Source organism: Parathielavia appendiculata (assembly GCF_033297405.1).
Source record: "Parathielavia appendiculata strain CBS 731.68 unplaced genomic scaffold N657scaffold_2, whole genome shotgun sequence".
Lineage (NCBI taxonomy): Eukaryota > Fungi > Ascomycota > Sordariomycetes > Sordariales > Chaetomiaceae > Parathielavia > Parathielavia appendiculata.
This window is the reverse complement of record NW_026944221.1, coordinates 1,396,674-1,423,021: the sequence shown is the minus strand read 5'-3', so window position 1 is coordinate 1,423,021 and position 26,348 is coordinate 1,396,674. Positions and strand designations below refer to the sequence as shown.

The 26,348-nt window shown below is 55.0% G+C and overlaps 13 protein-coding genes across 13 annotated transcripts; 6 read left to right on the top strand and 7 right to left on the bottom strand.

Moving 5' to 3' along the window:
* Positions 1-611: 611 nt before the first annotated feature.
* Positions 612-1,730, bottom strand: N657DRAFT_703831 (uncharacterized protein; the record flags this gene model as incomplete). The annotated part of the gene is made up of 2 exons (XM_062797374.1): positions 1,067-1,730; positions 612-900 (listed from the first exon to the last, which is right to left on the bottom strand). The coding sequence occupies exons 1-2, from the start codon at positions 1,537-1,539 to the stop codon at positions 612-614; spliced, it is 762 nt and encodes a 253-aa protein (XP_062650930.1). The 5' UTR covers positions 1,540-1,730.
* Positions 1,692-2,712, bottom strand: N657DRAFT_195423 (uncharacterized protein). The gene is made up of 3 exons (XM_062786174.1): positions 2,370-2,712; positions 1,779-2,141; positions 1,692-1,728 (listed from the first exon to the last, which is right to left on the bottom strand). Exons 1-2 carry the CDS (start codon positions 2,617-2,619, stop codon positions 1,831-1,833), a joined length of 561 nt encoding a protein of 186 aa, XP_062650929.1. The 5' UTR covers positions 2,620-2,712; the 3' UTR covers positions 1,692-1,728; positions 1,779-1,830.
* Positions 2,713-3,376: 664 nt separating this feature from the next.
* N657DRAFT_641104 (uncharacterized protein) lies at positions 3,377-5,226 on the top strand. Its single transcript, XM_062792085.1, has 3 exons — positions 3,377-3,716; positions 3,784-4,021; positions 4,132-5,226. Exons 1-3 carry the CDS (start codon positions 3,409-3,411, stop codon positions 5,119-5,121), a joined length of 1,536 nt encoding a protein of 511 aa, XP_062650928.1. The 5' UTR covers positions 3,377-3,408; the 3' UTR covers positions 5,122-5,226.
* A 425-nt stretch (positions 5,227-5,651) lies between these two features.
* Positions 5,652-7,038, bottom strand: N657DRAFT_641103 (WSC-domain-containing protein). Its single transcript, XM_062792084.1, has one exon. It carries the CDS (start codon positions 6,737-6,739, stop codon positions 5,744-5,746), a length of 996 nt encoding a protein of 331 aa, XP_062650927.1. The 5' UTR covers positions 6,740-7,038; the 3' UTR covers positions 5,652-5,743.
* A 1,432-nt stretch (positions 7,039-8,470) lies between these two features.
* Positions 8,471-10,245, top strand: N657DRAFT_195358 (uncharacterized protein). The gene is made up of 3 exons (XM_062786173.1): positions 8,471-8,805; positions 8,882-9,408; positions 9,641-10,245. The coding sequence occupies exons 1-3, from the start codon at positions 8,695-8,697 to the stop codon at positions 9,762-9,764; spliced, it is 762 nt and encodes a 253-aa protein (XP_062650926.1). The 5' UTR covers positions 8,471-8,694; the 3' UTR covers positions 9,765-10,245.
* A 311-nt stretch (positions 10,246-10,556) lies between these two features.
* N657DRAFT_195318 (uncharacterized protein) lies at positions 10,557-12,937 on the top strand. The gene is made up of 2 exons (XM_062786172.1): positions 10,557-10,870; positions 10,954-12,937. The coding sequence occupies exons 1-2, from the start codon at positions 10,854-10,856 to the stop codon at positions 12,629-12,631; spliced, it is 1,695 nt and encodes a 564-aa protein (XP_062650925.1). The 5' UTR covers positions 10,557-10,853; the 3' UTR covers positions 12,632-12,937.
* A 1,793-nt stretch (positions 12,938-14,730) lies between these two features.
* N657DRAFT_641097 (uncharacterized protein) lies at positions 14,731-15,596 on the top strand. Its single transcript, XM_062792083.1, has 2 exons — positions 14,731-14,885; positions 14,950-15,596. The coding sequence occupies exons 1-2, from the start codon at positions 14,745-14,747 to the stop codon at positions 15,157-15,159; spliced, it is 351 nt and encodes a 116-aa protein (XP_062650924.1). The 5' UTR covers positions 14,731-14,744; the 3' UTR covers positions 15,160-15,596.
* Positions 15,597-15,995: 399 nt separating this feature from the next.
* N657DRAFT_641096 (uncharacterized protein) lies at positions 15,996-17,942 on the top strand. The gene has a single exon (XM_062792082.1). The coding sequence runs from the start codon at positions 16,135-16,137 to the stop codon at positions 17,812-17,814; it is 1,680 nt and encodes a 559-aa protein (XP_062650923.1). The 5' UTR covers positions 15,996-16,134; the 3' UTR covers positions 17,815-17,942.
* Positions 17,943-18,257: 315 nt separating this feature from the next.
* On the bottom strand, positions 18,258-19,445 carry N657DRAFT_195230 (uncharacterized protein). Its single transcript, XM_062786171.1, has one exon. The coding sequence runs from the start codon at positions 19,075-19,077 to the stop codon at positions 18,376-18,378; it is 702 nt and encodes a 233-aa protein (XP_062650922.1). The 5' UTR covers positions 19,078-19,445; the 3' UTR covers positions 18,258-18,375.
* A 1,474-nt stretch (positions 19,446-20,919) lies between these two features.
* N657DRAFT_195163 (uncharacterized protein) lies at positions 20,920-21,766 on the bottom strand. The gene has a single exon (XM_062786170.1). It carries the CDS (start codon positions 21,548-21,550, stop codon positions 21,080-21,082), a length of 471 nt encoding a protein of 156 aa, XP_062650921.1. The 5' UTR covers positions 21,551-21,766; the 3' UTR covers positions 20,920-21,079.
* N657DRAFT_564683 (uncharacterized protein) lies at positions 21,757-23,188 on the bottom strand (the record flags this gene model as incomplete). The annotated part of the gene is made up of 2 exons (XM_062788302.1): positions 21,757-22,061; positions 22,117-23,188. 2 exons carry the CDS (start codon positions 23,186-23,188, stop codon positions 21,757-21,759), a joined length of 1,377 nt encoding a protein of 458 aa, XP_062650920.1.
* A 156-nt stretch (positions 23,189-23,344) lies between these two features.
* Positions 23,345-24,261, top strand: N657DRAFT_195108 (uncharacterized protein). The gene is made up of 2 exons (XM_062786169.1): positions 23,345-24,086; positions 24,193-24,261. Exon 1 carries the CDS (start codon positions 23,501-23,503, stop codon positions 24,032-24,034), a length of 534 nt encoding a protein of 177 aa, XP_062650919.1. The 5' UTR covers positions 23,345-23,500; the 3' UTR covers positions 24,035-24,086; positions 24,193-24,261.
* N657DRAFT_195066 (uncharacterized protein) lies at positions 24,172-24,999 on the bottom strand. Its single transcript, XM_062786168.1, has 3 exons — positions 24,956-24,999; positions 24,261-24,896; positions 24,172-24,188 (listed from the first exon to the last, which is right to left on the bottom strand). The coding sequence occupies exon 2, from the start codon at positions 24,769-24,771 to the stop codon at positions 24,382-24,384; it is 390 nt and encodes a 129-aa protein (XP_062650918.1). The 5' UTR covers positions 24,772-24,896; positions 24,956-24,999; the 3' UTR covers positions 24,172-24,188; positions 24,261-24,381.
* Positions 25,000-26,348: the final 1,349 nt, after the last annotated feature.

Genomic DNA, 26,348 nt, shown 5'->3' with positions numbered 1-26,348 from the left:
CCTTCCCCAGGTTTCCTCTCTCATCTTTTCTTCTTTGCCCTCGTTGCCTCATTTCATTCTTCTCCTCCTCCCGACCCCTTCCTCCCTTTTTTCTTCATTTTCTTCATTTCTCAGCCGACGGTATCCTGGCTACTGAACAACACCATGCCTTGCCACTCCCGCACTGGAGTCGCCTTCAAAAAGCCCTGGTTATCAGAACATTTATCCAACAAATCCTTTGGAATGATGAGAAAGAGATTCCCAATTCTTTCCCAACGTTCCTCTTCTGCTCCTTCCAGTCTGCGCAACGTGAGGAATCTCGCGTCTCCGTGCCCCGAATGGTCCTCGGCCAGGTAGCGACAAGCAAACATTAACATACTGATGACTTCCCCGGATATGTTTCGAGTCCACTCTTCCTCACTCATCTTGACACTCAGATAGACACAACACAGTCGTTTGGCGATGCGGTACCATTTCCCATCCCAGTTGAAGCTCTCTCCGTGTCGTTGGTCTCTTCCTACTCTGCCAGTAATGGGAGCCCATCGCCACTCGTGTTTGTTGTCTAATATGCGGCTGAATTATTTAAAGAACCAATGGGTTGTGAAAACTTATTATGGTCAGGTTTCCCTGGTTCAGCCTGAGACGATGGCCGAATGAGGGATGTTGAAGCCTGATGGCGCCTGCACGCTGGCCCGGCGAGTACAGATACGCACCCGCGGCCCAGAGCAATTGACGTCGCTCCGTGTCCCGCTGCTGAGGGGGCAGCTCGATGAAATCTGCCATCTGCGCGCAATGCTCGTTGTATACGGCAGCGCGCGCCGGTCCACCCAGCCCATGACCATGACGGCAGATGCGTCCTCCGGCGGCAGGATTCCGAGACGAACGCACCGTGATGGCCGGTGCGGTGGTGCCACGCGCTGACTGTAAGCCCGAACGTGAAGTGAGCCCCAGAGTGGACTCCGGCTATGCTCCCCAGCCAGAGTGGGAGGCCGTGGAGGATAAGGAGTTCCGACGAGCGCTTGTACATGCCGGTGATCACCATAAAAGTCGGGAGGCGTCCGAGTCATGGATGAGTCTGCGTTTGGACTATGCGTGGATGTGCTCGTTGAGCCCACGCAGCTGAGCGCGGGTAGTCGCTTCGAGGTACCGAGGGAATCCGTAGTCAATACGGTAGTCGTCCTCGCCCATGATGACAACCCCGCGACTGTCACTCAGGAAGCCACCGATGTAGGCATCGCCCTTGAACATGCCCATGATCATGAAGTCCGCCATGACTACTTCGTCTGAATCCTCCCCGTCCGAAGGTTTATGGAGGAGGGGAATGGCCATGGTCTCTTGGGCTGCCATGTTTCGACACTCCCAGTAAATCTGCATCCGGGTGGAAACCAGCCGACGGTTGGAAAGCACCCCCTTCTTTATAGGTCCAACCGCGGGTCCAATAGTCCGACTCAAGAATGTCGTAACGAGGGTCGCGGAGAGGGGAAAGTAGAAGGCTCCCGCTGTTTGAGCGTGTATTTGGATGCGGTGTACGAGGGGTCGAACGGATGCCCAGCAGACCATGCGCAGCCCCTGAGCCAGCAGCAGCTACTATAGTGAGATCTGCTTCTTCGTAGATGGTCGTCATTCTCGAAATCAAGTACGCCGTCTAGTCAGCGTCGGTGTGGTTGATGCACAGCCTGTCGACCCAGATGTACTGCAGTCCCATCTCTTTGGTCACTGCAACAGCGTCCAGCACGGTTTTCGGCCATTCTTCCCTGTCAGCATCGCTTGTTCCCCAGACATAGCTCAAGACAGCGTACTTGGTTCCCCACGGGTGGGGTCCGACCTTGGGTGGACCGGCCGTGCAATCGATCAGCCGAAAGCCCCTTGTGACGGGTTCATGTTTGCCCCGTCTCCTAGAGGTACCGCCATGGTACTAATAGCATGCGTCAAGCATTCTTTCGCGAGGGCAAGGTTTGCCTCCTCTGAACGTAACTCCTTAGGGCGGGCTAAGACGTCGATATCTGGATCCCGTTCCTCATCCGCACCCAGTCGGTATACCACTCCTGTCCGAGGAATGTACCTCACCATCCACTGCACTCCGTGACCAGTAAGGGGAAGCATCTCATGGTCTGGGACAACGGCCAAAAACACTGTATCTTTCATGTCCCACGCCGGGCTCTCTTTCAAGACATCAGCTCGCCACATCCAATTCTCACTGCTAGGAAACGTCAGGAGCTTGTATAGTTGGTGCAGTCCCCACCGGATCCTCATCGACCTGAAGAATGTGCATGATGGGCAGTTGGACACCACGAGAGCCGGTCCTTGAAGCTGTGAAAGAATAAAGTCTCGATGTAAAAATGTTCACCCTCAGAATCCTTGGCCAGGTTTTTGGGGGCGTTTGATCTTGCCTTCTCTAGCATCCTGAAACTTCCGTGAAGCTTTCTCAAAAATGGCATAAAGGTCGAGTGATCGACAATTCTCGCACAGCGAGAGGTCGGCTCCAACTTCCGGCGCTTGATGCGCCTTGGCGACGCGTGTTCGAATGAATGTGACAAATTCATGTCGCTTTGCTGAGAAACAAGGTTCGGAGAACAGGAAAGCGTCAACTATGCCAGTACGGAGTCCTGAAAGTCTTGGGAGGGAACGACATGGAATCATTATCGTCTCGGCTCTCAAGAAACTCGTCTCTTTGAGGGGTCGGAAGGATATTTGCGGGGTGGAACCTTGGCGCAGTCGGCGCGCTGGCGGGTTGCCTTGGCATAGGCTCACCACCAGGCTGACTTGAGTTGAAACATGAATGTCCGATAGGTTGCCGTGAGTACTTTACTTAGGTATCGAGCTTAATTACCTCCAGCCGCCAGTTTTCCGCATCGACTTTAAGACTCCGAGGTCCCACAGCGGCAGCAGGCGCCCGGTGCCCAACTCCAGAGTTAGCCCGGAAACAGGAGAAAAGCGGACATGACCTGGAAGTGCTCGCCTATCTGAAATCGATTTCATCCTTCCTCCAGTATGCATAACGATGGGCAGTCGAATCCTTATGTATCTTGATGTTACGTTGACAGATATTGAACTGTGAAAAACCTCACATTTGTTCAAGTTCAACTGAGGAATCCGTCAGGTACCAGAGAAAGAAAGCATTAAACTGTCGGGAAGGAAAGTTACAAGAATATGAGCCCCCTTCTATTCTTTTCTTGTCCTTTGTTACTTCCATTCCCCGCAAGGTCTCTTCTCTTTTAAATTCAAACATTTGTGGCTCTGACTCGGCGCTTCACTGCTTCAGTTTGAATTCTGATACCGGACTTCAGGAACTTGGGTAAGTGAATAGTTTGAGCGAAGCTTATCAGCTTATCAGATACCAAAGCCAATGAAAAGCAACCGAAAAGTAGATCATCCAAGTCAAGTCTCAAAACACACTGCTTCTTCCCCTTCGCATCCATATAACGTGAAATGCATCCGCTTACAATACGTTGTTGCAGCCACCTCAGGAGTGGCTCAATACCGATATCCATAATTGCTGGCCGACAGTGGACTAAACCGAATCCATTCAGGAATCCTTCTCACACTCTTCCGCTCTGGCTTGTACGACGGAACCACGATGCGCCGTCAGCAGCCAAGGCCATCGTCATCGGCGCCGGACCCGCCGGCATCGCCGTTGTCGGAAACCTTTTTGAAGCCCTTCCGCGTGGTAAAATAGTGTGGATAGACCGAGCATTCGAGGGCGGCAGCGTCGGCCAGTTCCATCGAGAATTGCCCAGGTGAGTCTTGCCCTTTCAAATTCGATTCATACATAAGCACTTGCATGAGCACTCACGTGCATCCCAGTTACTCCCCGGCAGGCGATTATCTTGAGTATGCCCGCGCCATCCAGACCTTTCGGGACATATCCGCCGAAGCACAGCAACCAAACGCCGTTACCAAGCTGAGGCAGCTCGAGCGCGAAATGACCTGCTCCCTCAACTACGCCGCCGACATGCTCATGCTCATGACCGACGGCCTGCTCAAGTCCCCCCGCATCGAGCCCGTCATGGGTACCGTGGCTCGCGTAGTTCGCAACCCCAGAGTCAGTTCTCCCCCTTCCAACCCCCCCCCCCCCCCTCTCTCTCTATCAAAACGTCCTTTCCTCTCACCATGTTTCATCCCTCACTAACCTCTTGACCCCACCCACCTTAGATCAGAGAATGGACTGTCACCCTCGACACCCCCGAAATAGGCTTCGACCCCAACCCAGTGACCTTCACCGCGCCCATAGTGGTATACTGCACGGGCACGCACCCCAAAGTAACCGCCCTGCCGCTCCCCATTGACCGGCTGACCGTCGAGACGGCGCTGGCCCCCTCGCGGCTGAAGCTGCTCCTGCCGCGGGACGAGCACCGGCGCGTCGCCGTCTTCGGATCCGGCCACACCGCCGTGCTTGTGCTGAGAAATCTGTTCCGGCTGGCGGCCATCTCGCACCGGAAGCTGCGGATCCGCTGGTTTACGAGGAGTGAGAATCTGGTATATGCCGAGCCGGATCCGTACTATGATCTGGATGAGGATCTTGCTAGTGCGGTGAAGGGGGAAGGGGTTGAATGGGGCGCCGACATGCGCGTGAAGAACGAGTCCGGCGGCTTAGCTGGCGAGGCGGCCTGGTTTGCGCGGACGCAGCTCGAGGGGGAGAGGCTGAAGGGAAGCGATGCGGGCCAGTTTATCGAGCGTATTGTGCTGCCACAGGTGGAGGAGGGGCTGAGCGAGCAGGAGCGGGAGGCGAAAGAGCACGAGTTCATGCTGCAGGGGGGCCACCTCGAGCGCGTGGACCATGTGGTGCAGTGCATCGGGTGGGAGAGGGCGCGACTGCCCGAGCTGAGGCCAGGTCTGGGCCCATGGCGAGGTCCCATCGGCAAACCGAAGAAGTTGATATTCAATGCCCTGACGGGGTCGTTCTTTCCGAGTGGAGGGAAGAGGAATGAGGTGGTTGGGTTGTATGGCGCCGGGAGTGCGTTCCCGGAGTTGGTGCCGACCACGAAGGGGTGGAGGGAGCCGGCGGTCGGGATATGGAAGTTTATGAAGTTTGTCAACAAGATGGTGCCAAGATGGGTGCAGGCCACGAAGAAGGGGTATTTTGCGAAGGAGGACGATGGTAAGGATGCGGAGGGGCGGAGAAGGTTCCATCAATATTACTAGGATGGGTTCCTGTAAGAGAAAGGTGTAGACTGTAACTTATAAGAAGCCTTTATGTATAATCATCCCTTGGGTTGGTAGAGTTGGCAAGGTGCAATGTGTTCTTGTCCAGTAGAGATGTTACCCGGACATGCGGCGGTACTGATGAACGCTGTTAGATAGTATACCATGTTGTTTTCCATGACTCGTTGATCACCACGAAGGCCTATTTGACGATCATGGTGTGCGCTTGTACATTTTGGCTAGACTTGCCGAAAGAGTTTTCTTTACTGGCGATCCCAAACGGATACCAGCACCCGTTAGGGATACCGGAACTTGTAGCGAGCGGTATATGAATCCTCCAACAAGTAACAGCAACAGGAAGCCCACCCTAAACCCTTACTTGCCTCACCAGCTATGGTACTTGGACACAATCTCACCGCTCACTTACGTGTCCTTACAAGACGCTAGGTAATGAAATGGCTCGAACGTCAGAAAGCCTTATGTGTGAAACTGACTTTGAAAATCTCGTTTTCAGAGAAAATCAGCAAGGTGTTGGCATGTTTTTGGATTAGTTACAAGATTAACATTAACTAGCAAGATGCTCTGCAGCCTAGTTCTTCAGATCCCATCTTGCTGGGGAAGCCTAAACAGCGACCTCGTAGATATTAAGGCGGTCAGGGGCACCGCACCACTGCGTGGCATCGCCCACGCACACCTGGCTGCACTGATCCTCCGCAGCAGCCACGCCGCCAAGCTCATTGCCGCAGTAGCACTCGCGCGAGTACTCGAGACCAAAGTACTTGAAGCCCTGGCAAAAGTTGGCGCACTTCTCGACGGTCATGTCGTCCGCGCGGAGCTCCTGGCCGGTCAGAACGCGGCCGGCGACGTTGTCGACCCAACAGCTCTTATAGGTGAAGCCAGCAACAGTAGGTACGTTGGCGGGGTCTTGCTTGCAGTCGGTGCTGACGAAGACGTTGAGGCGGTCGGCATCTCCACACACGCTGTTGTAGTCGCCGCTGCAACGCATGGAGCATTCGCCTTGGGGCCGCTGCTCCGCGCTGTCGGCCAGAACGGTGCCGCAGAAGCACTGCGATCCATACTCGACGCCGAAGAAGGAGTAGAGGCTGCAGAAGCTAGCGCACTTGTCGAGAGTCATAGCCGAGTCGAAGAAGGCGGTCCCGCGCAGCACGCGCGCATCGCCCTTGTCGGTGAAGCAGCCCATGTACTCGTAATCGCCGACGTTTTCCGGGGAGGGGAGAGGAGAGCCCCAGACGTTGATTCGGTTACCGGCTCCGCAGATCTGGGTGTTGTCTCCAGCGCAAGGGAACGAGCACTCGGACTCGGGAGCGGGGCTCTCGGGCGGGCTGTTGCCGCACCAGCACTCGCGGCCGTATTCGACGCCAAAGTAGCTGTAGTTGGAGCAGTGTTCGGCGCATTTCTGGGCCGTCATGTCGTCGGCCCCAAGAAGGTTGTCAGGCAAGGCGCGGGCACCCTGGTCGACGAAGCAGCCCAGGTACGGGGCCTCGAGGGTCGCGGGAGCACCATCACGCTTCGCCTGGGGCACGGCCTGGGAGGTGGCGGCCAAAGCGATGAGAGAGACGGCAGCCCGGAGGCAGGTCATGGAACGAGAGGAAGCCATTGCCGAAAATGAATGTGAGGACTAGCTACTGGAAGGAGCGGCTGTCAGATGTCAGGGCGGCGGTGATGTTGATGACAGGCACGGGTTCCTCCAGGGCATTCCTGCTCTCTGGGGAACGGCCGCCTTTTGATCAGGCCACCTGGTCACGGGCGACGCTCTCCTGAGTTCGGTCCATCATTGATGGCGGGCGCTGGAACGAAATTGGGGATTTCGATAGCCTGCAATATCCGCAGGGAAGTTCCATTCAAACGGCCAAGGGTCCTGTCCGGGTTCCTCGGAGCCAGGACCGGATCACCAGGGTGCCGCCGCACGTGGGGTCGATGCGAAGAACAGGTCTTGGCCAATGGCCATCCGTTCGTCCCGGACAAGCGAGGCGATGGCGCGCGCGGAGCGAGCGCCATTGGTCGAGTCAAGGAGTAGCCCACAACGCAAGTTTTCGCTGCCTCGCCTGACTTTCGCCCAAACGGGAAAAGGCTTGGCAAACTAGTGATTCGCTGGGTCCAGACTAGCCAAGTGAGGCGATCCCCGACCAGGCCGTTGGGTCCAGCCTGGGTATCATCACTCTGGTCTCTTGCTGCGGACTTGAAGGTTGAAGATCCATCGAAGGAATCGGTGCCAAGCAGGAAGGAGCATGCATGAGGAGACCATCCTGGCCTCGGTGTTCGGCAGCACCACCCACATGCACGCTGTCTGTTGGCTTCCATGTTCTTTCCGAAGATAGAGATTGCGCAGTTAACAGCTCTCTGTTCTGTTGCTTGCGTTGTGAAGCTAAACTGAGCAAGGCAGACACCAATGAAATCAAACACATCGGCGGCGTTAGAAAGGTCATGTTTACCCCGGGCTGCAGTGAGGTGAGATGCCGTGGGATAAGCATTGGATGGGCAGCTCCACCCTGTGCTCCAGCATCGGTCAGCGAACAGGAACCCTTCCAGAGCGCTTTTCAGAACACTCCAGATTTTTGCAAGGTCACAGGGATAAACTCGAGACCTTGGACCACGTGCACCTCAAGCATCCTCTCAGCAGTCGCCTGCAGTTTCTGCTGTTGTATATGGGCAAGCGCGGTTTGGGGTACACTTAGATTGACTGGACTAGTCACTTCAGGACTGATCCAGCCGGGTTTTGTAGATATGTATAACTAACTGGCTAGGTAGAAATCAGGATTCGGGATCATCTAAGCCCCTGATAGCGGGCTGACGAGGCGGCTTGGTCACACAACTAGAAGCTCAATAAAGGATGGTGGTTGAGGCAGTCGACGCCGTAAAGAAGATCCGAGTCCGCGAGCCGAGGTGCGCTTGTGCGAACACAAAGGCTTGAGGATTGACTCCCTGGAATATCACAGGTTCCATATAGATGCCTAACTTGAAGCATCAGCACTGGATCCTGATCACGCTTTCCAGTGGAAGTCTCGGCCCATCACGGAGTAAGAAAGAAAATGTCTTCTCACACTTATTCGCTGGTCCCTCATCAGTTCAAGTTGTAATCATGACCTGCAGTGTCTTTCTATAACACATCATGCCTAAGGCACCCATTCACATAAACTAGCCTGCCCCGGGCCTAGTAATTCAGTAGGAAGTGAAATGAGGAGTAGCAATCCTATATAGGTAGGAATCCGTTAGCCATGATACGGAGCGGTAAGGTTGTTGTGAGGGTTTCACTGCTGTGCATGATTTACAATGACATTGTTCGATAGAATTTGAGTCTGCGAGAGCAGGGCAGATTGGCTGGAAACGCAAGTTGGTCAGGGTGCCATGGCGTTCGCCAAGGTCCCTACAGTAGATACTATGCCAGTTATGATTCCTCCCTTTGCCCGCAGGACTTGTCGTCCTTAGTACCAGTGCAGTCCCATAAAATCCCTTGCCTTCATCCTCAACGTCACGTGCTTGCATCCCGGTGGATGGCAAATCACATCTGACCATGCGTTCCAACCCTCGGACTTCACGAATCCACAGAGAAACATGGAAGTTTCCGAGTCATACTGTCAATTTGTCCACCCCACTACAACTCTCATGGCACGCGGCTTGGGCATAGGACAACCAACTGACCAAGCGGGTTGTCTAGGCGGTAAAGTGTGAACTGACATTTCCGGCGAATCTGGACATAACCAAGGTGGTGACAGACGTAGCTTACCTTATACCTACACAGTATTACTTCCATCCACCCAATACCCCGAGGGCCGACGCACAAAGCCGACCTGCCCGGCCATCTGCGAGATCCCGGGACTCCTTAAGGTACCGCCGCTCAAGATTCTCCCCGAATCGGCGGGTTAGCGCCCGAAGCCAGGAGAGTGACTGTGGGGTTTTGTCTGGGGAAAATTGGGTGATGCCAAGAGACGGGCACAAAGTTAGCAAGACCGCCAGGCTAAATTCGATATCGGCCTTTTCATCAACTTCCGGGCTTTTAGCCTGTCTGCGGCTTCCAAATTTGGCAGCAAAAGCACCCTGCAACCAACTGACTGGGACCCCGATAAGAGCGCTTCCCTCGCTGACCACGTTGTCACGCTCTTGCGAGGGGCGCATCGCAGAGTGCCTGTGGCCTGCTGACTTTGGCGATGGACGCCAGGAACAACGGGTTCCAAGACTCCCAAACCAGCTCGTCGGTGATGCATTCAATGCAGTGCCACAATTTGACAACCCCTGGCTGCTGACGGAGCTGGCGAAGGTGCCTTGTCGGTGGGTGTACACCAGCTCCCAACATGCCTCCGGAGGACGGCACCTCCGGGTACCTTTTTGTCGGAAGCGGTTCCCGTGTGGGTCTGGGGATGATGGAAAACGTACACCTTGATTGACATTCAAAGGCTGCCACAAAGTGTACGGATCCGTAAACTGCTTCGAGAAAGGAATTCGTGCATGGCAGTATGGAAGATGTTGGCTGGATACTGGAAATTGCTGACTCTTCTATTAGATACCTTAGTGTTCAACTGGGCACCTCAGCAACCCCGCCCCCTGCGAGAACTGGATTCGACCTTTGCAGACAGCTTAACGCTCTATCAGCCAAGAGCGACAATCGCCTTCCCAGATTTACCTGATTTCAGAATTCTGGCTTGGGGCACCGCAGCGGCAGTTGGTTGAACGTTTCGCGTCATCTAATACGGCAATTAAAGGCCAGCACCTCATAACCCCACGTTCACGAGCAAGTTTCATCGCGGCGCGCATCCATTTTATTGCGATGCTGCCATTTCATTGCGCCGGTTGTCTAGCCCTGACGCAGCTTGGGCCTATGAAAGCTACCGCATACGCGAATTCGGCCCTCCTCCCGCTTCAGTCGGGAAGCTCATCCGCCAAGTCGAGCAGGTGCCTGCTGATTCGCAGCGTCAGGCCGGATGCTGACCCTTTTTGTCCGCAACTTTTTTTTCACGAATCCCGCCGCCTAAGTCATCTCCTAGGTTCATTACGATTCTTAGGGTCTCCTGCAGTCAGCACGCCGTCTTGCTCGAGCCATTTCATCACATCTGACCCTCCCGAACCACCCCATACCTCCCAATTTCGACACGCCAAGGGCAGCGCAGGTCCAATGGATTGATTAGCTGGCAATCTAGATGAATTGACGTCAATTCCGTCCGTCTGCTTCAAAGCCACCCCGACCAGGCCTGGCCCCAATCCCGGACTGTTCCCCTCTCCACCTTCTCACCTGGTTCTGCCCGCCATCAAGGACGGCCGGGTGCTACACAACTGCCGCCCTCATTACAACGTACGTGCGTGCCGCAGCGGCGGGAACTGTGGAAAAGCACCGAGAAGAGAAGCCCAGTCGTTGCAACTTCTCTTTATCCCAAGCGGTCGTGGCCAGTGGCCGCGTGGTGTGGGTGTGGGCGGGTTCTTGTGCAACTCACTCAACGTTCAACGGTTCAACCCCCATTCACCCCCCAATCCCTAAAAGGCCCCGAGACACCTCTCTCTATTTGCTGTCTGGGCCTCCCCCGCTAGCCTGGTCCGGTTCCACGATGCAGTGGATGCACCCTGTGAGCCACCCAACCACGCCGTGCCTGTCGCCATGTCGGATTTCCCTCAATACCTGGCTATGTACGATGCGGCCGATGCGGGGCCATTCACCGCCGCCATTCGCGCCGGCGGTCATCACCATCACGCCGTCCACCACCAGGCCCCGGTGACGAGCCACTATGTTCCATGCCCGTAAGTCGACCCTTTAGATGCCCGGTTGGTGTCCAAATCAACCACTCGCATTGGCGACAGAACTAGTAGCTAACCTCCACGGACCAGGTACGAGGACAAGGTTACAAAGGATGGCACCACGGCGCGCATGGTGCTCCTTTTTCTCCGCGAGCTCCTCGAGCAGCTCTCTGTGGAAGAGCGAATTTATCAGAGCTACAGCTGTCCCATGACTAAGTGCCACAGGACTTTTGCGGCGCCGCTGCACGTCATTCAGCACCTCTTGTCGTGCCCAGAGATTCCCAACGGCGAGTTCAACTGCGACAAGTGTAGCACCAGCCACAGCTTCCCGACGAACGAGAAGGATTGGACGCAATGGACGGGGTGGAGGTCACCGCACTCCTCACATGGAGGGAGTGTCCAACGGAAGCGGAGCTTGGGTTCGAAAATGAAGGAGCTCGCTCTGTGGAAAAAAGATTCGTTTCGAAAACACAATGCTGCATCCGACTCGCACTTCAAGAACTACCCTGCCACGGATACGAGGCCGAGCACGGCGGCTTCTGAGGCGCCCAGCATCATTTTCACAGGCAGAGCCTCTCAACATCATGCTGCATTCCATGAGCAGCCTGGTCAAAGGCCCGGGTCGGATTTTGCGAATTTCCCGAAGCCCCTGCTGCCTTCTGGTCTTCCGGAAGTCGATGGCAGCATGTTCTGGCCCACGTTCCATGCCAGTTCCTCCGACCTGCCCTCTACGGTGTCGTCAATCGCACTGTCGTCAACGGTTGATGACGGCCCGTCCTCCCGTTTCTCACAAAACACCTCGCGGAGCACTCTATTTACTACCAACTTGGATCAGCCGCAGGCTCCGACGCAGTCGACACAAGACTGCAATACTGTCTCAGCCTCGCAACAACAATACGTCTTTCCTCCACAGCTGCCCTTCAACGCGGGTTTGGCCGCGTTGCAAAGGCAAGCACCACCAACCTCGGCCATGCGGATAGAGGAGCAGGTCTCGCATGCTCAAAGCCCTTTACCGCCGACGGAATTGCGCTCGGCAGCTCCGAACGATCATGGGTGGTGGGATCCAAAGGTAGGAATCGAAACACCTCGGGCCACTCCGCCCGCATCCGGACCAGAACCTGGCTTCCCACGTCAAGCCAGGATGTTGAGCAGCCTCGGCGCTGGTGTCAGCAGCGACATGTCAAGTCCAACCTCGCCTGGTACAGCCGCGTCCCCGTACTACCCGCTCCAGTCAACCTCGACGCATTCCATGTCCCGAGCACTGAGCCAGGAATCCATGCAGAACGGCATGAATACCGTCTTTGGGACGCCAGTCTCAGAAAGAAGCGGGCTCGGGGCTCTGTCGCTGCATGCTGACACGAGCCAGCCGTCGTCCTCAGCTCCAGGTCAACAATCTCCGGAAGACCCAACCGAGGATCTCGTCTGCGACGAATGCCAGTGGAAGCCACGGGGTGTACGGGAGAACCTGAAAGGCTATCTCCGCAAGCACAAGAACACACACAAGGGTGTGCGCCTGGCTTGTGATGTGCCGGGCTGCGTCAAGACGTTCAGCCGGCTGGACAACCTAAAGAAGCACAAGAAAGAGAAGCATGGCATCGAAGACATGGGCGGCTCGGTGCCGGCGAAGCGGATGGCTGGCGATGTTGGAGAGTCCGTTAAAGAAGAGGAGGAGGCGGAGTCCAAGCAGCCAGGCAGCGTTGTGGGTTCTGATTTCAGGGCGGTTACGGAGGATCACTCGATGACGCTATGGCCGTCGTTGCATTGCTAGGCGGCCGGGTGCATGCATGAAGCGGTTGATTTCTACGATGCTCTTGTTCAACACGAACGAGGACACTACGCGCTTGTCAGCGAAGATTTCCTTTTCTGGTTTGTCTGTGCTATATCGGGACGAGTCGAGTCTGGTGGGCTGACTGACCATCGGGCTGCGAAACGGGTCATTTTCAATGTGTTTTTTTCCATGATATCCATGCATCTATATCTCAAATACCCACACTATACTCAGGGTCGGGTCTGAACCCTTTTATTTTCAGCCAGAACATATCGGGTATCCAGCATTGATTTTGCGTTGAACCAAATTTGGCGATCGAATCACAGATGATGATGCCTCGATCTAACGCTCCTGCACCTCGCCGTTTCGCAGGCTGAAGCTGTGTGGTGCACTTTGGTGAACACTTGGGCGGCTGTCGTAAGTCGATGCTCCCCATCAGCTGCTTCAGGTTCAGCGTCAGGCGAAACCTTTCAGAGTCTCAGAGCGTTTGCCAACCTCTCAGGTTTACCAGTGGGCAAGTATCCTCCTATTCCAATCCCGAACCCATGGAACTTGAGCCTGGAGCAAATCGACTCCGTCTCTGCCATATCTCAACATTATGGCAGATCCCCTATCGGTGGCGGGGAGCGCCTGGGGCACCAAATCCCTCGCATTCAAATCTGCCAGGGTCTTGTTTCATATCTCTGCTCAGGTCAAGGACGCCAAATGGAGACTGTCAGCCATCTGAGGGAGATTCGCGGCCTGGCATCGGCGTTCCACTTATTGGACGATGCATTGCCTCGCCTTGCTCAGCAGCGATCTGACGACGCAGTGGTTGTTGGTCAGTGTCTGCCCGACTGCAAGGAGCAACTCGTGGAACTGCATCTGCTCGTTCTGAAGCCGAGAGATCCGCCAAACTCAAGCAACGTCAAACTCAAATGGATCAGGCGGAGCGTGCTGTTTTCTAACCCTTTCGTGAGGGGACCTTGCTGCAATCCAGCGTGGTCTACAGAGCCTTAAAGGCAACCTGAGTCTGGCCATCAACATTGCTTCGATTACACATACATGCTTTGTTTCTGTAGCTCCTTGGAATGGTATGGTCGCGTCGACGAGTGATGGGAAATCCGACATTTCGAGCCGCGAAGGCGTCGAAGCTATCAGAACCGCCATCGGAGTGCTTATACAGGGTCACATGTCACACAAGAAGCACTAGTCTACAAGACGACCAACCCACAAGCCCAGTCACCAGGAAGGCCAGGAGCTGGCACCATGGAAAACCGCAACCTTAGTGAGAGCAGCCATGTTATTGGCCTGCAGTGTTCGGCTTGCCGAAGAGACTCGATCCGACGCCCTGGAAAAACAGAACGCCCAGCAACTCGAACCTGATGGCCGAGTTTGGACCCCAACTTCCGGATCTGGACTTCTCCAAACTCGAAGGCATTGGAAGAATTGGTTTGGGCCCCTTGGTTGGCGGCGACGGATTTCAGAACTATTCATAGTCGATCCTGGAATCGTAAAGGGCATGGAACAAGTGGCCAAGAATGTAAAGCTAGCTACCTTAACTACGTAAGTCCGAGTCAGATCCCTCACTGTGGCTATCCATGATCCGAGTCTTTGAAAGGTGCCGCGCTGCTGACCTCTTCCTCCTGACCATCAAGATGAACTCACCGCTCGAGCCCAGAATCTGCTCAGGTCTGAGTTGACTGTGCTAGGAGTATCACCCTCGTGGTGTGGTTATGCGTTGACTACAATCATCAAGAAGCAATGTCCTCGTGCCTGTCCTTCAAGCCAATCGAAACATACCAGTGACAGAGTCAGAGACCTGATTGGAATGCCGATAATCTGATCTTTTCGGATGACGCTCTTGGTCTGGCAAAGGTGCGGGGTTGTGTGATGGTGTTTTGCTTCGAGGGGGTGAGTTCCGCCAGTGACGTTCCAGAACCTCGCCGACTTCTCCAAACGAGCGATCAAGATGACGACACTTGACGCATAGACTCAAGAGGACCGCCACCTTATATCAATTCCCTCATGACACGCTTTTTTATGGCTCTTCCCCCTCTCCGACCACCACATCACTCAGACTTATATCATAGTCAGAACTGAAATACTCGCGTAATCAGACTCAACCATCAACATGGAGGCACCGCGCACCCAAAAAGGCCCCAAGAAGATGAGCCATCCGCACCACGTCGGGCCCAAGCAGGAGTCGGGCTACACCGACGAGGCGGCTGAGGAGTGCCACGACTTGATTGACAAGGCCGAGGAGGACGCCCACGTAAGTTCCCGATCATGTCTCAGGGGCCCATCAAGCTTGGTGATAACTATTGACGGCCTGGCAGCTCCACGAACCCGGCTCCATGTACATGCCCACTGACAACCCCGAGCATGTGCACCGGATGAAGGGGGGCCTCGAGGGCAGCAGCAGCACCGAAAGCGGCGGTGGCGGAGCTGGCCCGACCAAGAAGATGCAGGAGACGGGCAAGCATGTCACCAGCACGCTTGGCGAGAAAGTCGGCCAGATGAAAGAGAAGATGGGAATGAACAAATGATGGACGGTGTAAAACAAGTCAGAATGTATGATACTCAAAAGGGTGATTCAGAAAAGTCAGTAACCGATTTCAACACGGCCCGGGGCAGACTCATGTCGGTAGCCCTCAGTAACAGTCAATGCCGAGAATTGTTCCATGTTTGGTCACTTGTGGTCAGAGTCTCCCCGAGTCATTGCATGATGGAGTTTGGCGGATGCTAAGATGGAGCAGAAGCAACAACGAACTGAATGAAGCGAACGAAATGAGCGGGGAAAATCAACCATACCTTAAAAGCTGCAGTAAGCAAGGGTCAATCTACCATTATCGATTCGGATTGCAAGTTGCCCTGGGTACGGGCTGATCGCCTTGTTTATCCCAAGGCAAGAGGATTAAGTTGGTGATGGCTGGCAGGATGCCTTGCTGGCGAAGTCTGTGGATGACTCCATTGTTAGTTGGAATCCTTAATCCTTGACTTTTCATGAAATGATTGTCGGAAGATCGCCTGGTAGAAACCGTGATCGGTCCTCAAAATCGCTAATCACATGTGACAAAAATGAGGGTTGGGGAGTCGGTATCGTTGCTCATACAGGCAGTAGCTCGGTAGGCGTTCTTCTGCGCCATTGGAATGAAGAAAGCATTGTGGTGGCAGAACTGGGCCTGGCCGGGGGCTGTGCCGCGCGCCAGCGGCATACCACGGGGTTCACAAGGAAAGCCGATCTTGTTAGGTACAGTACATACTGTACTAAGGTTAGCTGCCAGTGGCGTTTGTTAGCGCGAGCTGCGGCCTCCAGAACCGCCCACTTTGGAATGGCGGCTGAGGACAGCCACAGCTCATTCTAACAATAAAAGTCGTCCGAGTCGTCCTTCAGACAAACATGAGATTTAAGCACAATCTTCGCTCTCATACGAGAGTAAAAGTGTATACAATACAGAACCAAGAACTCTCACACTCGGTCAAAGTCGCACCAACTTCAACACTTCTACATTCAACCCAACATGGATCCATCATTAGATTCATCACCATCGGCTGAACCAGCCCAACCAACCCTCTCAAGCAGCAAAGACACCCCGGACCTGCTTCTCAAAGACTCAATCATGGACGAAACGCCAGACGGCCACCAGCCCCTCCCGGAGGCTGCCCCCCTACTCAACGCCCTTCTCACCCTCAGCCAGACCCTCAACCCACACATCAACCATGACGTTACCACCAATATCGAAGACGAAATCACAACCCTCCCGCTCTACACAGAAACCTCGCCCTCCCAAGTCCTCTCATGCACCTCGCCTGAAGCGCTCCTCACGACCATCCTCACCGACCACCCCTCCCTAACCACCCTCCTCTCCCTCCCGCTGACAACCTACCCCCTACCACTGCACCCAGTCTGGGGCACCGCAGCCACCAACCCGCTGGCATCCAACCCAGCCCTAACCGACGACGATAAGCAAACCCTCCACACCACCCAACTTCAAATCATCACCACCTTCTACGACGCCCTCGCCGCCCGTGACACCGCCCTCGTGACCCTCTTCATCCAGCACGGCTTCGTCTCTCCCGACGTCCCTTCCTCCATCGGCATGACTCCTCTCCTCGCAGCCGTCCAACACGGCGACGGCGCCATGGTCTGCACACTAATTGGCCTCGGGGCGAAAGTCAACGGCTACGGTTCCATACCAGACCCGAACTGGGCCGACCAACGTCTAGAGAGAACTCCGCTCATGCTCGCCGCCGCGAGAGGGAATCTCGCGTTGGTCAGATTGCTGATGCAAGATTTTGGCGCCGACGACGGCATCATTGCGCCTGACGGACAGCTTGCGCTGCGGCTGGCGGCGGATGCGGGACACAGGGAGGTGGTGGCGTACTTACCCGCGCGGAGAGGGGGTGCGTGGCGGAGGTGGAAGGCGCATCACGCGATAGCACTGCGGAGGGTGAAGGCGGCGGGGGTGAGAATATGGTGGTTTTTTAAGGTGTTGGGTTGGTGTGTGCCCAAGTTCTTTGTGTGGGATATCCCGAAGCATGGGCTTGTTAAGCCAGCGTATGCGGGATGCAAGTATTGTTGGGAGAACAAGCATCGGTTTGGGGGTTGGTGTAGGAGGCAGGTGGTGGAGTTTCCTGGACGCGTCAAGAGGGCCACCAAGGCGGTTTGGAAGGGGGTGAAAAAGGTGCCGAAGGTGGCGTGGAGTGTGATGAAGGAGATCCCGGAGGCGATCAAGAGGCTGCTCAAGTGGTTGTGGAAGGTCATCACTCGCATCCCCTCAGCCATGAAGAAGATATGTGTGTGGATCTGGGAGAACTTGAAGAGGATGGGAAAGGCGGTGGGACACGTGTTCCTGCGTGTCGTGTCGGTGTTGCACACAGCTGGCGCCGCCGTGCTGGACTTCTTTAGGAACATCAAGCTCAAGGATGTGTGGAGCGGGGTGTGCGACGTCTTCGATGCCATCTTACGCGGTCTGCCGCTCGCGATATGGAAGATCATCACGTCTTCCGGGTTTGTCGTGGCTGGCGTCATCATCGGCCTCTTTGGATTGGCAGGGAAGCTGGTGGTTTTCCTGGTTCAGGCACTGTGGTACGTCGTCCAGTACGTCCCGCGGCAGCTTGGGGAGATTCTGGCGGGAATTGGGACCTCGATCGCCAACGGATACCACGAGATCATGGTCTGGATCAACCCCAAGCATTAGGGCTATTTTTCTTTGTCATGGTGCGGTGATCTTACTTGATACCCCTTGCAACGGTGGGATAGACGTCTAGTTTGTTATCGCTCTTAATACTGCTAATAAAGTCGAGTCTCGTCTGATGTGCTACAAAATGCTTTGCCTGAATGATTAGCTTTCGAGGCCTACGAATCCGACTCGAGCAAGGGGGCGACATCTTGGCTGCTCCATTGTTGTCATCAACCCAGTTGAGATACATCTGGCTCCAATCTCCAGACCCATGTTGTACATGTGTGAAGGAAGCGGAAGTTAGTCGAATGATGACCCAGGTCCTCGCTGTTGTTCCAGCCATGACTGTTCTAATCAGAGGACGTGCTGGTCATCGGATTGATTTTCACTCTCCTCTTATCTAGTATGAGGCGGCTTTGATGTAAGTACTGATGAAGACTCCATGGAAGATAAGATACCCCAGCGCAAACCAGAACTCCCGTGTAGAGTGGTGTCACCGCTCATCCAACTCCAGTCATCAACTCACCCACATCATCCAAGAAACCCGCTGTTTCCTTTCCCATCTCCTCCTCATCATCATCAAAAAGAAAAGCCAAATAAGAGTTCGGATCCTCCAGAAACCACTCTTCTCCCTTGGCATCCGTTACCTTGACCACAGCCCCAACCTCCGAAGGCTCCGTCTTTGTCTTGCACCAAAAGCAAGCTTGTGGCCGCCAGTACCCCTTTGGATCCGTCTTCAGCGCGATCCTCTTCTTGTTCTGTCTCACGTCGTGCCACCGCCCAGGTGGCCTGTCGAGTCCACGTAATATTCGTCTTCCCAACCACGCTGACGGCGGCGGCGGTGCCGGCGTGTCTTGCTGATTCTGGTACGCTCGTATTCTTCTTCTTCGGGGCCCCGGGAGGGCTCTCAGAGCGGTCCTCAAGAGGGGGCGCTGCGCTGTGGCGTTTGCACGTCGCGGGGAACGGGGGCACCTGTGCGTCGCCGTCTTGAGGCATGCACGCTTGGGCGTGGGTCCCCTGTGGCGGTGAGGAACCGAAAAGCTTGGCCGGGGGTTGAGGAGCGGCGAAGAAGGTGGACCACTCGCGTGGTAATAGTCTCGAGGTCCGAAGAAAGACAGGCTGGCTGCGAATTGCGGTCTGGGTCGACGGCAGGAGCCTGAATGGTGGACGCAATAGCCGGAAAGGAAGGTGCACCGTGGTCAGCGTCAAATTCAGTCGCCTGAGAAATGGGCGAAGTAGTCTGAGTTTCCTGGTTGGATTGCTCGTCAACCATTTGTCCATGGCGTTTCCTCCTATCGTGATGTTTGTGATTTCTGGTTTTTGGAGAGGACCTCGTTACCGAAGCGCTCGCTCCCGATTCTTATTTCTGACAGAAATGGAAGCGAGGTTGATCGGAGCGGCGAAGCTGAGATCTGCTCTTTCCAAACGGTGACAAGTTTTAACGTTATGTGTAAATAAAGCTGTTTGTCGGTGAAGACGAATAGGACAGGAAGTGAGGAACGGCAAGAAACCGAAAGAATATGCTGTCTCAATGAGCCAGCGAGACGAGTCGTGGAACTGGTGCATTCAGACACCACGGAAACTGGGCAAAATGTAGTCGGCACGGATGAAATGGTATTCCACGGACAGGTGGGTTTGTTGAAAAAAGCAACTAACGTTAGAGAGATTTGGTGGCTGTGCGAGAACTGAGAAGCCATTTCGATTTAATGCACGAAAACCGGTCTCTACGACTGCCAATTACGCTCTACATGATAAGAACTATTCCGTCTGAATCGAATTGCAATTGACTCCCGCGGATGGCATCATACATGAGATGAGGAAAGAAGTCCAGGACCTACAGGCTGACACCAGTGAAAGCATTGAACAGAATTGGAAGGGGCAGCGCGATCCTAAACGTGTTGTTGCCGAACCCTTCTTCTCGATTTCGAGATACTTTGTAGTGCTCAGACTTAGGCATCGCCGCGTGTAGAGTACAGATGTCGACTTTCTTTTGCGGTTCAGTGGCCAAGGAAGGCCACGAAGACGGGACTTTGTATACTGGAATTTGTCACTGGCGATTCTACTTATATTTCGCTATGTCCGTAAGGATCGTTTGCTTGACGGTGGCCTGCTGCAAGTAGGAAGCCTGAAATATGTACTGGCTAGTAATTGGGTGCGTAACCAAAGGTGATGCAAATCACAAACTGATGGTCACTCTTTCCGAGATGGCCAGTTCAGGGCATATTCCAGGCACGAAGAAGCAAGCGTGAATGATGTACCCGACTGCTGTCCTGTGGTTATCTACGTACACATGCAACAATATTGAAGCCGGTCCTTAGTAGCTCATGTCGGAAACACATGCTCACGATCAGGAAGTGTTTGCAAACGCCGGTACAGATTCGTCCGCTGTTAACTATCTCAGTCCAAGGCCACACTCACCACAGGTAATCATGACAACACCTGGGCGTTGTCTCGGCATCCCTGGGCCTCGGCAGTGTCAACCGCTTCCGCTCCTTACAACATGAGACGAACAGCACGCCAAACATTGCATGAATGTGCAGGGAAAACAACTGATCAAGAGTCAAACCAGTCTCTTCCTCGTACACCGCCCCAGATGCCATGTGCCATGCCAAGCCCAGCGGCAAGACAGGCGGGATATTAAATCTCTACAAACATACGACTCTGAAACCCACTGGACCACGGCCCAGGCCGCGGCCCTCGCTCATGCAAGTCAAGATTCCTTCCATAAACCTGACATGTAGGTATGCCCGTTCCCAATCCCAATGCGTTTCCTACCCCTCCCTCCCAGCCTCCATGACCCTCCTTCTAAGTTTAGACAAGATCGGTTTCATCATTGATAAGATGACAGACAGGTATAAAGGAGCCAGCCAGTCAAGGTTGGGGCAAAGTACAAAAACGGAAAGGAAAGGAAATCGAGGTCAAAGTGTCCAGTGGAGGATCGATATAATAGAGGAAAAAAAATAGAAATTATTCATATTCCACCAAGCCACCCAGAACAGGTATTCCCGACCATTTTCAATTCCAACCCACCCATCCACCACTCAACTCCCTGCACCCTTAGTAGAATTTGCCGCCGTCCTTCGCGAGTCCCAGCAAGGGAGTAGAAGGCACAAACAAGTGTTGCCATCCAATCCACGGTTCAGCAATTTCCTCTAACGTCCCGCCCATCCATCTGTGACCAGCCCAGTCCAATGGAAAACGAAATGAACCCCCCTCCCTCCCCTGGTTTCATTCATCCCTTCCCGCCGTTCACCGAGAATAAGCCCGGCAACTCAACCCATACCTAACCCACACCCTTCACGGGCCGGAAGGATGGGGAAGAAGCAGCATAAAAATGCCAAGATAGGTCAAAAAGAGATCGCTTTTGAGTTATCTGGTGTAATATGCACAGCCCGATTGTGACAGTCAATATAAGAAAATAGGAGAGCTGAGAGGAGGACACACCGTCACACAGATGATAGGACAGAGAAGTAGAAAGGAGACAAAAGAAAACCCTCGGTTGTTGAGTTCGGCGTCGTCGAGACGGATAAACGCTGGCGGTTGTCGAAACGTAAATCGGTAGGGCTTGCCTCCATGCCTGCGTCTTAAGCTGGGCTGGCCCCAACGCAGAGCTCGCTGAATGTGACGCCCGTACGGCTGGGGTTAATGAGACATCGTGATGTGGAATGTCGTTCTTGTGGAAATTGTGCCCCTGATCTTGACCGGGTCGCCTGCATGGGGCAGATTTAAAGCCTCGAGCGGAATCTGCAAGCATCGGGGGGTTGGAGGACACACTCCGGAGCTGTGTCGGAGTTAAGGTGACGACTCGACTTTTACCGTCGTTTCAGGCGTAGATTCGGGCAGGGCATTGACACCATATGGGACCAGCGTTTCAGTCAAATGCCGGATGTCCACCCGCCCTTTCTCATCCCGAAACTGACCACCTTGATATGACGCTATAGCTGCTTCTTCCAGGCTTCCCTAAAACCTGGAGGGCTCGGCAGGCCGGTAGCCGTTCACCCTGGGCGGCTCATATTGCACGCCCGTCATCGACTCGGGCCCCGTGTGTCCCGTGGGCGACTGCAGCGACCGGAGCGGCGGTAACTCTGGGGGCCGTGGCCTGCCATACTGCTCCTGCGCGTACTGGTCCGCAGCTGGCCGGGAATGCGCCGCCCCATGCATCCGATCCAGCTCTCGTCGCAGCAGTTCAATCTCGTTCTGCTGCGTCGCATTGATGCTTTGGAGCTGCCGGATGAGGTCGTTTTGTCGTTGGTGCTCCGAGATGGCTTGATAACCGGTCAGCGCACGGGACAAATTGCTGAACAGTGTGGCAATACTAACCTTTGGTCAGAATTTCCCACTTCGACGCCTTGGAGCCTCGCTCTTGGGGCATCAGATCTCGCAGCTGATCAAAAAGCTCCTTCATCTCAGTGCGCCGCTTCCGCTCGGCCAGCTTGTGGCTCACACGGAGCTCGGGCGTCCGGCTGTACGGCTGCGTGCCCGTGTGAACGCCCGTCTCTTCGTTCCGCAAATCTCCCAGCTGCTTGTGTTGCAGCGTGTGGTGGTGGACTGTGGAGTATTCGCCGGACGCGTTTGACAGCCTGTGGTAAGGGTCCTCCAACCGCCTTTGTCCTGGCGGGAGCCGGGATTCGGTCGTATATTGGCTGCTGGCAAAAGATTCGGCAATGCTGCTCCTCCTCGAGTCTATCAGCGACGGAGCCGCGCCGGAGGGCATCCTCTGGATCTCTTCTTCTGGGAAAGCCCATGCCTGGCCCTTGGTCGGCTCCGCTGCCCGGGCGATCTGGCTTGTGGCTGGTCCGGTAATGGCTGGTGCGATCCTCATCGTCTTGGGGTGCCCGTCGGGATTGCGCTCGGCACTCGGTTGGTACCCGTTCGAAATACGGTGGACCGCAAGGTTATCAAGACCTGGTCGCGTGTTTCGGTGCTGCTGGAGTGTTGTGTGAATTGATGTCGTCGACGGATTGTGGCTGGCGTAGGGCGAGTTGCCCAACCTCATGTCGTGGAAGCCCTGGTTAATCCTGCTGTCAACGCTCTCCCTTCTCGACAAGGCCTCGTCCCCATTCAAGAAGCCGGCGCTGTTCGGCGCCGAGTCTAGTGATTGTGGTCGGTCGAAGCGCCGGGGATCGGCGCTTCCGGGCGTCGTGGGAGAGACCATCGAGGCCACGCTCATGTTCCCGTTGCTGGTAGGAGAGACAAGGGGCTGTGGCAGTAGATGGGATGTCGTAGTGGGTGAGGGGGTCTTGTCGACGGGCGAAGGCTGGAAGGCCGAATGGGGAGGGCTCAGCACGCCGATCCCAGAGGCAGCTGAGGTGTCTGCGACAAGTAGAGTAAGCCAATTGGTCAACGGACACCATTCAGAGTTTGCGGGAGACTGAACGTTTGCTCGATGCATCCGTACTGGAGAAATAGGCCGAGTCACGGTTCTCCTCCGGTGAGTTTAGAACGCCAGCCAGTCCTGCTGGGAACTTCTGAGATGCCGGCCTTTGCTGCTCCATGTTGGCATTCAGTGAGCGGATACGTGGCGGAAGCTGCCCAATCCACCCTCTTGACCCGAGTCTCTGGCGGTTCAAGATACCAATAAGCTTCGGTCAAGCCTCGGCCCGTGGTCCAAGACCAACGCAGGCGCCGAGAGCGGAGCAACGAAATGTGAGTTATTGGGCTCTGTGAAGCTCCGTGGACGGCCAATAGGCGACGGGTCGCGAAAATGAAGCGGATCGTTGGGGGTGTCAAACGGGCATTGAAGGGACGCAGATGTCGAACGGCGAGTCGGCGGGTTGATGTGCAGAAGTTACAATGCCCGGGTGCGCCCCGACCGGTTTGGACAGCGTGGTGGTGCGTGGTGGTTGTGGGCGGATGCAATATCAAGGGCGGCGCTCCAAGGGACTGGGGGGCAAGACCTCGAAGCATGAGGGACGGGCCAGCACGTTTTTCAAAGCAGCCAGCATCTGGCACACAAGTGGAAAGCTGGGGCGGGTCGCTCGCGGGTGGGGAGCGAGGGGGTCAACGAGGGCCACGATTGGCCAGCAGAGCTGGAATTGATGGCGCATTGCATCCACCCCAGAAATCGTTCCTTTGCAGCCACATGGTGTTGTCCGCATGGTCTAGGATCTCGCTGCACATGCCTCTAGCACGGACGGCGCGATCCAGGGTGCCAGCCCGCGAAAAGAGGGCGGTGACTGAACGAAGGTCGCACTGTCCGTCGAGGTACCTTACTCGGGCCATACCCCTCCCACTCTAACCGTACAGGGCCGTAGCCGCGGGCCGAAAACGGCAGGAGCTTAAATCCTAGAGTCAGTCAGAGAACCAAAGAGATGGTCCAGGCCGGTGAACTTCCGAAACCTCGCCTCGTCACCGGGTACGCTCCTGTGGTTGAGGGATGCGCTGACTGTCATCTAGCTGGGATGAGCCTGCCGTTCTCCCGTAGCACCCTCCGCCTGGGGTGTTCATGATCTGATATGACATACCGCGATGCGACATGGAGAATCGACTTTCACCGAGTCTCCGGCATCCTCAACAAGTCTGTCTCCGTACCCGAGGCGTTTGCCCAGCTCTACTCGATGTAGTGAAAGCGCATCTCGCGGCTCGCTACTCCGTACAGCATAGGGGGTGTCTGCCGTCCGGGTGGGGCCCCGGGCCTGCGACGACAAAAACGAGCGTGCATCGTTGGTCGAGTCTGGGAGCCGCAGGAGACATGGCAGCGGGAAACCGATCCTCAGCTAGCTGGATCACATTGTGAGACGGAATGCAGATTGCCCAAAACAGGAGAGTTTGTGTTCCCTTCAGCGGGCAGAGAAAGACGTAATGAAAAATTGCTTTGGCACGGACTCGGGAGAGTCGAGTCGTGCGCATTTGGGACGAGATGATGGACACTTCAATTCCGACTCTCGGGGTAACACTGCTCGGCGGCCGTCCCGTGCAGGGCACAGCGTTTATTTTGCACCAGCCTAAGCTTAATAGACGGGGAAAAGGGCGCATTTAACTACACAGTACTATGCACAGCTTAAGCTGTCGACAAAGTTGGCGATGACAATGTTTTACAGTGCGAGCTTCTGGAATACACACGGAGTGTGCTCAAAAAAGACGACAAGGCGACGCCGATCCTGTAAGATGTCAGAAAGCTAAGTACGTAGGACATCCGTATACGCTTCTTCTATCGTACAGTGTGATTTGGAGAGCGAAATGCTAGAATCGGCCGGCATGGGCACACGATTTCTGGTCAGCGGTTTGTAACGACAACCCTTCCATTATGTTTTCTGCAAAATGCAGCTTATCAGAATCGTGAGCACTGGTCCACAGAGCGTGGCGTTAGTGTATCTGTAAGGAGGAACAGTGACAATCATCGACACAGGGGCCCGGGGAGGCGGGGTAGGAAAATGTCGGCGATATCAGAAGTGACGTCTGAAATTGACCAGAAGCATCGCAGAAAACCGCCAAGTGGTTCGTCCGGCCGGCCATTTACCTTACAATTGTCCTTGAGCTGCTGGCCCTACAATCGAGTGCTTCCGCAATCAAAACCTAGATCTCATCCCCCACTTCGTCGGGTATACCGTAACCCAGGCAGTCGAAACTCGCGGACGGGACCTCCAACCTCCAGCCGCGAAAGGAAATGTAAGGGTACCTCGGTACCTGCCTGGAATTGGGCCGCTATCCCTTCGGCGCTATTCCATGCGGGCTGTACCAATTATTTGACGGGTCGGCTCGAGTTTGACCTCTTCGCCCCGCGGCAAAACAGTTTCAACGGCACAGCCATTCGCTATTTCTGGCTCATCATGACAATCGCTACCCAGAAATCGGACAGCGGAGCTTGCGCGTTGTCACCAAGTGTAGTTGATGAACCCGTAAATACCAACAGTACCTACTGACAGGCAGTCAACAGGACCAGCCTCCATCAAGGGGACCATCCGGCGTTGCAGACTTATCATCACCCATAGATGAGTGTAAGGTACCTTGTACTGGGTTGGTACGACGTGGAATGATCCGTTGGCACCCGCTGATTCCGGGCCTCGGCCTCTGACCAGGCCTTCTGGGCAACCCAGGAAGCGAGATTCTCATCAGATATCCAACAGGGATGGATGGCAGCTGTCCAATGTGAACAGGGACAAATAGCTGAGATGATCTGCATCTCCACCCTCAGATCAGCGCTGCAGCGGCAAAAGGGACACGGAATGCGACGACCAGACAATTCCACCATGAGAAGACCTTGGTCTGCCCTCGGAGTGAAAGGCAAGCGATGCAAGGTACCGTACACAGGCAGCAGGCACGGAGCATGGCCCTTGTGGTAGCTGGCGATCCGGGGATGCAGTATTCGCACTAGCGCCGAGTCTCAGGTCGCAGCAACCCCACACAACACGCTCACATTCCCACATTTTCCTGCCAGCGCTCGGCACGTGTCGACAAGGGAATGAATGCCCAAATCTCGGCCAAATACGGGCTTTTGCTTTGAGCCATTCCAGCAAGAGTGTGTCGTGGCAGATCGCCCCACTCCCTCCCGATCGCACGTCTTTCGACAACCTCCACGTGTACGGAATACTTTACTCCGTACCAGGTAAACC